The 12,500-nt window shown below is 44.7% G+C and overlaps 1 protein-coding gene across 1 annotated transcript in view; it reads left to right on the forward strand.

Annotated features, from left to right (window-relative positions):
• Positions 1 to 12,500, forward strand: part of LOC308315984 (cadherin-4-like) — a 219,800-nt gene that overhangs the window by 179,440 nt on the left and 27,860 nt on the right. The window contains exons 7-10 of the mRNA XM_080764276.1: positions 434 to 578; positions 3,189 to 3,361; positions 7,504 to 7,641; positions 11,931 to 12,116. Of these exons, the coding sequence (XP_080620402.1) occupies positions 434 to 578; positions 3,189 to 3,361; positions 7,504 to 7,641; positions 11,931 to 12,116 (642 nt within the window). The remainder of the gene's footprint in view (positions 1 to 433; positions 579 to 3,188; positions 3,362 to 7,503; positions 7,642 to 11,930; positions 12,117 to 12,500) is intronic.

Here is a 12,500-nt window from a genome sequence, read left to right on the forward strand (position 1 = left end):
ATTGACAAGAAGTACTGTATTGTTTTCAAACCACTGCCAGATTGGCTTCTTCACTGCTGATCAGCGATAGAGAAAACAACACGACACTGGAGGCTCTGTTACACATAGGCTACTAAATGTCGACCTGAGTGCCACATTGACATATCGTTCATTGAATGTCATAAAAGGTTTATTCGTTGTTAAAAACCCTTGCAAATGTTACTTAACGTTTGATTGTGCTGTGGTGTCTCCAATACTGCATGCCAGTGCAAACACAAACGTGAAATTAAATCCTTAAAGCCTTGAAAGAGACATAAATAGTGTCTCCAGTTCATTATGTTGTTCTCCCCTAATAGCTCTCATCTTACTTCCGACTATGTGTGTGTGCGTGCGTGCGTGTGTGTGCGTGTGCGTGTGCGTGTGTGTGTGTGTGTGTGTGTGTGTGTGCCTCCAGCTTCGAGCCCATGCTGTGGACATGAATGGGAACCAGGTGGAGAACCCCATTGACCTCTACATCTATGTCATTGACATGAACGACAACAGACCAGAGTTCAAGAACCAGGTCTACAATGGATCTGTGGACGAAGGCTCCAAGCCAGGTAGTCACAGGATGAATGGATGATGGCTATACTCTTTCTTTCTTTCTTTCTTTCTTTGTGTCGTGCACTGAAAATTGCCGCTATACTATACGATCACAAGACATTGCTTGGGTACTCGACATTTGGGCAAAATGTGGAAGGATGTATACGTACGCAGTGTGTACTGTATACATGAATGCATACTAGGGTTTAATACCGGGATTCCGGTCCTCCCGGGTACAGGGCATGCAATTTTCCGCCTGGAAATGTCTTTGCCCTGATCGAGTGGTCAAATGTCCAATCTGAACCCTCCCATCATTTTCAAACATGTTTGATGATATTTTTATATGGAATTATGGATCACACTCAAGGGCTCCAGAACTGTGTTGGACATCTTCAGGCACGCTCCCAAAGCTGTGGCACCTGTCAATCATTAGTATAGCCTAATCAATCAGTCTCTGTGAGAAGTGTGTGTTACCGACGGAGCGAGGAGTTTCCTTTCCCCGTGATGGACATTCTAAACCCCTTTTTGCTTTTGCCTGCATGTGTGCGTAACTCAGCAATAACGTGACACAAACGGAACACAAACAAAGATGAGTAGCCTATAGGCTACAATTTGTTTTATAATAACCACCAGCACACAGCCTGCCTCTCTCTCTCTCTCTCTCTCTCCCAATATAATAATCACTAATCATCAGTGTGCTGTGCTGCGCACTGGCCGTGCTGGCTATTTTAACACCCAATCAGACTTTTCATAAAGTACAAAGCGGGATGATCACATTCTCTGCAGCGGAGAAGGGGACCCAGCAGCACTGCTCAAAGGGTGAAAGACCATATAGCTAATGTGAAAGAAAGACGTGAGGTCGTTTATTTTTCCCCCCGTGCTTCGACAGTCACATTAGTGACTGAATAGCGTAGTAGGCCTATAACATTATTCATATTGTAATTTAATAGTTTTATTTGCAGGCTATATGTTCATATTTCGTTCAAATAAAACGTTTTAAACCAAAAAATATCAATATTCTATTGAACATGTGAAGTATCTATACATATAAATGCATTTTGGTGGGCACTTTTTTTCTTCTCTTTTGTTTTTCTTCTGACGGGAATTCCTGCGGGAGCCCGGGAAAAGGTCCGCAAATTCCCGGGAATTAAAATGAGCCAAATCCGGGGAAAATATTAAACCCTAATGCATACTGTAGGAGTATTCATGAAATGAAAAGAAAGTTGTAATATGTGTGGATTTTATTTTTAAACACTAATACTTTGCAGTTATGTGCCAAAGTGTGCACATTTTTTATTTCAGTAAATGGATTATCTCTGGTTTTTGTTTTCTGTATCCAAGCAAAAAAAAAGGGGAAAAAAAGGCTTTATAGGGTTTTTAAATATGGCACTTTTGATTATCTGTTGTGGAGATTGTATCCAAGGTTTCAAAAAATGACTTCAAGGCTCTGAAATTAATATCAAAGAAGAAAAAAAACTGTAAAGAGTCATTAAGGGGACATAATCCCATCAGGCACAGCGCAGGACGCCTGTACAAAGGGTCCGCATTAAATCCCTGAAGAGTGCAGTTTAATAAAATTACCCAGGCGATGTGTGACCGTGCTGCGATTCCAAACCCTTCTCTCTCATGACCCCTCTATCTTCAGGGGGGGAAAAAAAGGTGGATAGAAGATTCATAGTGTTTCAACAGGGAATTAAACCAATTAATGTGCAAAGCTCCTCTCTTTTCTCCATCCAAAATGCTCCGTTCCATCCGTCTTGTTTCCTCCTCGTCCCCGAGAGTCCTTTAGAGTGTAGACGACTCGCTCTGGCCGAGTCGTTGACAAATGTTGCTTTGAAATGTAATGAAGTTTGAAATGTGCGCCGCCGTTACAATCATTCTTGGACAGAGGCTGTCACTGGCATGATATCACGGCAATTAGACTGGCCGCCAACCCAGTGGGCGGAGAGAGAGACTGAGCGTTATTTATGGATAACAGACAGAGATTTGTCATAGAGTTAAAAAGAAACAGCACAATATATGCCTATACTGTATATATGTGTGTGTGTGTGTGTGTCATATTATACTATACTACACTAATTAATTGTACATATAGGATTTGTCCAATCTTTTGTGACCACTAATCAGACACCTTTCAAAACAAATAAACGTGTGATTTACGGCACACCTCATGGAAGAACACATTGCACACAATAAATATCAGTAAAGGCATATAGAAACTATCAAGCATCAATTTATTAAAATGTGTTCTGTTAAAATGGCATCTGAGAAGTGATTTAACCCATTTTGGGGCGGGGACCCCTTTTGGTGTTAGCATTACGTTATGCTTTAGCTATTGAAAAATAGCAGATCTACAAGCTCATAGCGCGCCACTCGAGCTTGTAGATCTGAAAAATCGAAGAACGACTGACATAGAAACATAGCTTTTTCAGAAAACTGTCAGGATGTAGAAATGATCTCGGGAGCGATTACGCTGATGTTGCTTCTCCTCGTGTTTTCCTTGCTTCGTATTGGTCGCTCTGGATCGAGAGTCTCTGCTGAATGCTTATAACTTGTAAATGGTAATCCTCAGGCAGGTCGTTCGGGGGATGGGATCTGACCCATTTCCCCACTCTTCCATTCTGTAGGTACATATGTGATGCACATGTCTGCGTTTGATGCTGACGACAACACCACGGCCAATGGCATGGTGCGCTACCGGATTCTGTCCCAGACGCCACACAGCCCTATCCCCAACATGTTCACCATCAACAGTGAGACCGGAGACATCGTGACTGTGGCGGCAGGTCTCGATCGTGAGGTCAGTGCTCACACTTTTTTTCTAACCGTAAAGTAGCACTCCACCTCGCTAGTGTGCTTGTGCCAGTGATACTAAAGGGTGTGTATAGTGAGTGTGTGAGGGGGCCGGGCAAACTCAGACTCTTAAAGTGAACGCGTATGGTGCATTGGGAACTTCATAAATGCTAACTGCTATAGCCAGCAAAAATAATTCATTTAGCTCTCTATATGTGTGTTGCTATAGCAACTGCTAGCTAGACATTAACAAGAGGGGCCGCTTTCATTGCCAACCTGTGTAGTAGGCTACGGTCCCGCAACTGTTCAACTTCAACTTTATTTTGTTTCTGAAGAGCAGTTGGTTTTGTAGCATGAATTAAAATATAAAAACAAACATAGAATCACATTAGTAAGTGTAGCTCAAACTCAGCAGCACTGCATCCATGAACGAACATAATGTAATCATCTCAACATCAAGGGGAGCATTGCAGGCCGGGTTGCCTATCCAGGGCTGTGTCAGTCGTGAGGTGCTGCCGCGAGGACATGAGTATAAGCCATCGGGGAAATAGAATTTATACGACAAACATTGCAACTGTTCGCATTTGTGGTGCCGTGCCCCCTATGGGCAGAAGTGAAAGTGGTTTTGGACATGTGCTCTACTGCTCTATTGCAGCGGTTCCCAAAGTGGGGTCCGGGGACCTCTAGGGGTCCTTGAGGGAGTTCCAGGGGGTCCCCAGCTAAATTATATAGTTTGGAACCAAATGGACCCTTATGGGTCTGTAACACTGAGAGTGTAAAAATGGAATCAAATGGACCCTAACGGGCCCATTTGTTTCCATTTGTACACTATCAGAGTTAAATTGACATTGATTTCATAATATAAATTGGGGGTCCCAGAGATAGAAATGCCATTATTAGTGTCAATTTGGGGGTCCTTGACATGAAAAAGTGTCCGTGTTGGGTATGACTGTGTAATGTTGTGCTCATGACACATCAGAGCATGTGAGCGGAGGGGAACAAAGCTCCACTCGCTCCAGGGGTCTGTTGTCACGCTCTCTCATTCGCTCATGTTCCCTTCCGCTCCGTCGCTCATCTTCATTTGCGCACCGGTCGCTCCACGCTTCGCTCAGAACCGTCCGCTCTACAGCAAGACATAATTAAAAGACACGCAGCAAACACACGTCAGTCTGTCTGTGTCTGTCCGTGAATGCTCAAACATGTTGTGCACGGCCCCCGACCGGAGCTCCCCATTCTGTGAGGCATTCAAAGATTAGTTGTCTGGCTTGCATGGGATACTGATTCGTGCCTCATTTGGTGGACGTTTCGGCAACAAAACGGTGACATTTGTAACATTTTGTGTTTACAAATCCAACTCGTATTTGATATTTATTATTGTACAAATAAACCACTTTTCTTTTGGGGGTTGTGATTGATAAACACTCAGTGGCCATTAGTCAACACACAAACACACGCTCGTCTTTATTGTTAATTAAACTGCCTCCCTCTTCTTCATAGAGCTGTGTAACTTGTGTTTATTCTCATATGACAGACATGGTCCCTGTAAGGAAACCTCTCTGACAGATCATCTCCCATCTGTCCCACTGACAGACCTATTAACAACACGTCACACAACAGTGGCAGAGAGAGAGAGAGAGAGACTATAAGAGATAGAATGCCCTTGACAACTGTCAGGCAAATACAAAAGTAAATATAATCACATCTACACTCAATGAAACGCAAACAGTGTAGCGTGAGAAATAATACTAGCTGTGTGTGTGTGTGTGTGTGTGTGTGTGTGTGTGTGTGTGTGTGTGTGTGTGTGACGTGCATGCGTGCGTGCGTGCGGGGGGGGGGGTCACCAGTGTAAGCGTTAGAACACACATGTTCACTGCCGATGGGCCTGCTCCTGTCAGCCTTGTCCCTTGTTGTTCTGTGTCCCCTCCACTGTCCTGTCAGCCTTGTCCCTTGTTGTTCTGTGTCCCCTCCACTGTCCTGTCAGCCTTGTCCCTTGTTGTCCTGTGTCCCCTCCACTGTCCTGTCAGCCTTGTCCCTTGTTGTTCTGTGTCCCCTCCACTGTCCTGTCAGCCTTGTCCCTTGTTGTTCTGTGTCCCCTCCACTGTCCTTGACTGTGTCCAAATCCCTGTCTCTCCCTCGGTCTCCTGATGTGCTGTGCTACTTTGCTGCTGAAGGACTCCGAAGGTCTGTTGAGAGTGTTATTGTCACTGTGAGGCTCAAAGAAGTACCCTAACCCAGTATGAGTAGGCCTTTAAGCATTATTATGTTTTCAGATCACAGAATAATATGTTAGAAACCATGCCCAGAACAATTTGAATGATAAAGAAGAATTGTTTCAAAGTCATGAAAAGTCAGTGAACTCTAGGGTATAGCATAGACACCTTGTCAGAAGCCCATGGTGTATTTAGGAATCTTCGGGGGAAAAAAGTACAAAGACATGCACATCCAACCCAAACTTGGGCAGGTGCCGAGCGGTGAGTAGTATACCCAGATGAGAAAATAAAGATACTCGCCCACTGTGGGCTCCGATGCTAGTGTAAGTGCAGATGAAGGCACTTCACTAGCATCGGAGCCCAACAGTTGTTTGAGTATTTAGGAATCTTGCCATCAGTGACACTGATGACATCACTGAAGCTCACCAGAGCATGTCATCGGGTGCGGTGTTTAGCTTCTGCTGCCTGCGGGAAATGCCTAAAACGTCATTTCCTCTTTAATTGGTGAGTGTATACATGCACGCCTCTAACGGCACGCTTTTTAAACAAGATGTGAAAACACAGTACAGGAATGTGTGTGTGTGTGTGTGTGTGTGTGTGTGTGTGTGTGTGTGTGTCTGCTCGTTGCATACTTGCGAGTGAGCGCGTTAATGAGGTGTACCCTCGTGCAGGGCTGGAGTCATGCATGTCGTCTTGTTTGGAGCCGAGACGTAGCCGAGAGGAGGGCTGTCTGATCCTCCTGATGTGGAGTCACGGTCTAATTGGGATATTTACTCAGTAATTAGCAGGTGAGAGAGATGCTGGGAGCGTAATTGAGAATCCTAGTGACGAGATGCATTATCCCGAAAGGCAGTTTATGTACCTTGTCCTTGCTGCAGCCCATTAACCACACCCTGGGACAGTAAGTGGGGGAGAGAGGGGGGGGGGCTTGTACAACTGCACAAGCGCGTACACAGCATGCCACAACAGTGACGCTGTGTTGTCCCCAAAAATAGAGCCGGATTTGTCATTGTCTCATATTAGTGTGTCACCAATACTCCATTCATCTCTGTCAGTCGGATCATTGTGTTCACATCTGTCCAACAGAGACACTGAATACGCATCGTCTGTCTGGACATACTGGCCGGGTATTGTCTGTGCTGTTGTTCTCACACACAGTGCTGAGCCTTCTCTCTTGTTTTGTTTTGCTTTGCTTTGCTTTGTTTTGTTTTTCCTTTCCTTTCCTTTCCTTTCCTTTCCTTTCCTTTCCTTTCCTTTCCTTTCCTTTCCTTTCCTTTCCTTTCCTTTCCTTTCCTTTCCTTTCCTTCTTTTCTTTTCTTTTAATTAGTTTTTTCTTTGATAGACTGATTGATTGATTGATTCATTGATTGGTTGATTTTAATGCCATGCACTGTGGGTATACTGTTGGTACCCAGTGCCCAGCCCTCATGGACTAACAAGACACTATATTGCAAGGAACAATGTTGTAACAAAGTTTCGTGAAAACATAACAATCAGTAATTATTAACTTGCATGAATAAATTGCCAAAAAGTAAATACCTTTTCTAAAGGTATAATAATATACAATTCAAGTCTTTCATGATCATCTAACGATGTTAACACATATTGATGGAATTGTCAGAATTCCAGCAGTAGACAACAATCCTCTGCAGGAGTACCAATTAATGTAGTTGTTATGACCCGATAGACATCTCTCTGGTTGATACTGTTGACATCAGCACCATGAACAGCTCCCATACAAGCTGTTGTCGTGTTGACACCAGCACCTCGGACAGCTCCCACACAAGCTGTTATGTGTTGATACCAGCACCACGGACAGCTCCTACACAAGGCTGTTGTTTTCCCCTGTAGACTGGTCGGGAGGGTAGGAGCCAAGCCTGCTGTTTTCTGCTGCTGATGAATCACATGGTGCTTCCTCTGTTCTCCTTCTCTCCCACAGAAAGTGTCCCAGTACAACATCATCGTGCAGGCGACGGACATGGAGGGCAACCTGAACTTTGGTCTCTCCAACACGGCTACAGCCATCATAATGGTCTCCGACATCAACGACAATCCCCCCATGCTCACCTCCAGAACCGTGAGTGACGGGAAGGAAATGAGGGTGGTGAGGGAGGAGCCTAAAGAGAGATAGAGGGAAGGAAAGTGTGAATGATGGATGGAATGACGAGGGGGTGCAGATCAGATGAAATGGAAGCAGACAAAGAGAGGAGTAAGTGAGTGAAAATGCAATTGATGGAATCGTGAAACGGAACAATGGATGGAGGAACGGAAAGGTTGAGTGAGGGAGGTCCTGTAATCATGACTTAATACAAAACGGTGGAAGATTTAAGATACTTTAGTTAAATTTAGCTGCAGATAATGTGCAGATACGCTCGAGCATTTTCACAGCACAGCACTTTCACAGCACATTTTCACAGCACATTCACAGACACAGTCGGACACAAATTAAACCATATCCATTTTGAATCAACAAGAAAACGATGACAATGGAATATTGTATAGTATAACATCAAAGGGCCACAGGGATGGAGGTAGTCTGTATTATTTATTATTATTATTATTATTATTTTTAGCTGAAGGCAGTTTCAAGGCACTTTCATGTGTCCTGTATCCCAGGATAAATTATAGCTTAATGGTATGATGAAGAGTCTCTCTACAGTGCAAGTGCAAGTATAGGCCGCAATTGGGTAGAGGAGATGCTTATAGCATTGCAACTTTGAGCACAGCCGGGCAGTATTTTATACCTCTACCTGCAGTAGGCCGGTGAAGGAGAACACTCCAGAAACTGTGTTTAAAGAGAAGAGCGGATTCGTGGAGCACCGCCAAGTGATTCTGAAGAACAGAGAATGATGGGAACAGGAGATGAGAATGAAGGGTTGTTTTATTCTATAGGAGCTGTTGGTTACAGTAGCAGTAAATCACAGACATGGATGGTTGTAAATCAGAAGTCTTTCCTGACTCACCACCCCCACCCCGCACCCCCCTCATGTCCATTAGGATTCTCTCGTGACATCAGCATAATATGGATGACAGTGGCCAGTAATAGATTAGTATCATCTAACTGTATTTCAGTGTGTTTAAGTGCATTTCCATCATCGCCACAGAAGCAAGTTAATGCCATCATGGATATTGATGATGAACTTTAGTGGAGGACTTGGAGCTGTGAGGAGCTGAGCACTTTTCACCCACTCCCCTCATACATCATCCAGTTTAACCGTGGGGTAACACCATTTTGTTGAGAATTTAGGGCCATTATGCAAATATAATAGTTTGCAGTAAACCCCATAGTGTCCCACAAATAGAAAGCTTGGGGGATTTATTGTTAATGTTGATGATTAACATTTCATCATCCCTATTAGAAGCTGACCCATTCTTCAAGGTGGCTGTGTGTGTGTGGCGGGGGGGCTGGGAGACATACAGACATGCGTACAGCTAAAGACCACACCAAATAAAATAAGGAATTAAAGAAGTTTAATGCACTATATCAGGGGTACTCAACATTTTTGGCTGGGGAACCCCTGAAATGCTTTGGCAATGTCTCGCGACCCCCGCAACGTCCCCATCCCCAATACAAATTGACCACTACAATAAGCTTAATAATAAATACATCATAAATAAATACTGAAACCAGATATAATGATTAAGGAAAGTTTATGCATATACTGTGTGTACTATATGTAAACTCTTAATTTCCATTTTCCAGCCATTCAGTTGGAAAAACTGAATAGCTGAACTGGGGGCTGGCGACCCCCCAGGTTGAGAACTCCTGCACTATATGACATAATGTTGAAGGGATGTACAGTATTGAGAGTCCGGAGAGAGTGCTGAAATAATGGAGAGATGGCAGCTGAAGGCATACAGGTATGCAGGGTGAGGGATGCAGCTGAAGGAATGCAGGTATACAGGGTGAGGGATGAAGGAAGGAGTCACAGTCTGAACGGATGGATGGAGTATAGTAGGATGTTGTGGAGCCCATGCACTCAGTGGGAAATCCCTGTGCAGTACAGTAGGTAGCAGCACCGCTGTGCCTTGGCCTCCTTCCTACAGTACATGTCATCTCCACAACGGTGAGGTTCCTTGTCACATGTTCTCTCTCTTCCCATCTCTCCCTCTGCCTCCTCCACTAGTTCCTCCACTGCCAACACATAGTGACAGGTGGGTGGCTGCGCTGGCATGAAGTGTTTTGTCGAACGCCGCGTCCCGTGCCAGTCACGGTGAAAGAGCCCGTTCTCCGCCTCGCCTTTGTTCCATCATGAGAGACGCCATGTCGCAGAAAGAGAGGAATGAATATCTGATCAGAGAATCTGAGTCTCCAATGAGCACCTGGTGCATTATTAACAGCTCCAGAACCAGTGTCAGGTTAGAGTGAAAGCAGTATTTTTAACTAGAGACATAAGGTTTGTAAAATTGTGAGATCAATGAAGAATCCTCATTAGTAAAGCCTAGCGAGAGAGAGAGAGAGAGAGAGAGAGAGAGAGAGAGAGAGAGATTGAGAGATAATTGAATTGAATTGAATTGAATTGAATTGAGAGTCACACATTCACAGACAGAGAACTATAGACCAATTCACAGAGGGGTGCCCTGGGCGCGGCCATTACTGAGGTGTAATCCATGGAGCAGGTGCTCCGTAGGCCAGGTGTAGCTAATCAGTGCTGTTGCGCTTAATGGTACACCTCAGTAATGGCCGCACCCAGGAAGCCCTCTGTGAATCGGTCTATAACCGACACCTGGGTCTAAAATGTCTCGGTGGAAGAGCAGGATGAGCACCTCCAACCACTACAGCAAGGGATGATATCTGGCTAGGTGGTCATTGTCGGGAGACAGGGAGTTTAATCATGAAATCTAAAATCTAAAATGCTGATGGCTATATGGCTATTTTTGGTGAAGAGATGTGGCGTATACATTGATGCACCATCAGCATTTTTGGTGAATGTTCCCCCAGAATAGGGATGCTGGTTCTCAAGTGATTAAACAAGTGAAAGTTATTTTCAAATTGTCATAAGGGAGGGAAATGGATATTCTCTCAAGTTTTCATACTGTATCTTATGGGGAATGATTTACATAATTACGTACCGTACCATTTGAAATGTAAGGCGCGGTAAACTAGTAAACAATGGAATTCATGGGGGTGCCGTGGAGGAAAGAGTTATTTAAAGGGATGCCCTGAGCCAAAAAGGTTTGAGACGTTTGAGAGTTAGAGACCACACACACACACACACACACACACACACACACACACACACCTAATCTGCCCGCTGCTGTGGGCTGTTTGCTGGCCTGATGTTGAGGGATGCCAGGCAGGGTATTATGGTCTGGTGGAGTGTTTGGTCAGGGGGCTTTGCTATTTGATATCCTACACTCAAATAAGCAGCTCAGTAACTCTTTCACGCCAGTTGACGACATGGCGCCCAGAGTGTGCCGGGTTTGATGGACGTAATTCTGGGGTGGGCGGGCATCTCTCTCTCTCTCTCTCTCTCTCTCTCTCTCTCTCTCTCTCTCTCTTTCTGCTTTAATCCCTGGATAGCTTTGATCAATCCCAGCAGAACAGACAGACGACAGACAGAGCTTCACTCTTCATCAGGCTTATCAGGACAAAGCACATGTGTTTGTAGAGCAGGAGGACATCTTCAAACCTCTCATACAGACTTACAGCTGCTTGAGCCTCTGTCACTGCAGCCCTCTGTCTGTCTCCACGCGTTGCCTCCTCCTCTGCCTTAATGCCTTTTTAACACAATGGAATATTATTGCTCTCTAGGATGGCAATAGGGAATGGAGGGGAAATCAACATGAGGAAATGGAGCCATTTGCACTGGAAAGGAATTATCTCTCTCTCTCTCTCTCTCTCTCTCTAGCCTCTTAAAGGAGTAGTTGACCCATCATTTTAGTTATTTTCTATCAATTACACACGCCATGAAGTCTTGAATTCATGCAGACTTTGAGTTTCTGTCACATTCCTAAGCCAATATATTTATGACCGCGGGTGGCTGCTCAGTAGGAGACTCAATGTATTGGCTTAGGAATTCTACCAAAACTATCTCCGTGAATTCAAGGCTTCATGGGGTGTGTAATTGACACAGAATAAGTCATTACGTGGGCGGACTATACTCCTTTAATGAGGGGTTGTAGTATATAGCAAGCTTAATGTGTGCTATAACTGCAAACCCAAAAGGAAAGGAAGTGAGAGTGCACGGGCTTGTTGTATTGTAAAGAAAAATGAACATGGCGGTTGAAAGGCACTCAGTGGCACTTGGAAATTGTCATCCTCAAATGATCCAGGAAGGCTGCAGCTCCAGCCAAGATAAAGACGGATTGAAGCACCGCTGTGCTAACATTCTCTGTCTCTCTCTCTCTCTCTCTCTCTCTCAGTTTGCCGGTGAGGTTCCAGAGAACAGGGTGGACGTGGCAGTGGCTAACCTGACTGTGATCGATGCCGACCAGCCTCACTCGCCCAACTGGAACGCCGTCTACCGGATCATCAGTGGAGACCCCGCCGGACACTTCACCGTCCGCACTGACCCCGTCTCCAACGACGGCATGGTCACCGTGGTGAAGGTAAGACGGCGTGCCAATTGCCATTTATATATAGTGCTTTTATCCAAAGCGCTTTACATAGGCTGTGCATTACATTTAACCCACTCATACACACATTCATACACAAGTGGTGGAGGAAACCAAGCTAGGAACCAACCTCTATACATATCGTTATCAATTAGGGGTTCAGAGTCTTGCTCAATGTCACTTCGACACTAACTCTGGGGAAGCCCATGCACTCTACCGGGCCCCTGATCCACTGCCGGGCCCTTGTTTAGACTGAAAAACCTGCAAACCAAGTGGCTCCCTTTTAAGAGGACTTTTAATCAGAAATGAAACGCTGTACCTCTGAATTCTGATCCAGCATGCACCTGTCTTTGTTTTGTTTTGTTCTTCAGCATGTGA

Source organism: Protomyctophum bolini (assembly GCF_963924005.1).
Source record: "Protomyctophum bolini genome assembly, chromosome: 5".
NCBI lineage: Eukaryota > Metazoa > Chordata > Actinopteri > Myctophiformes > Myctophidae > Protomyctophum > Protomyctophum bolini.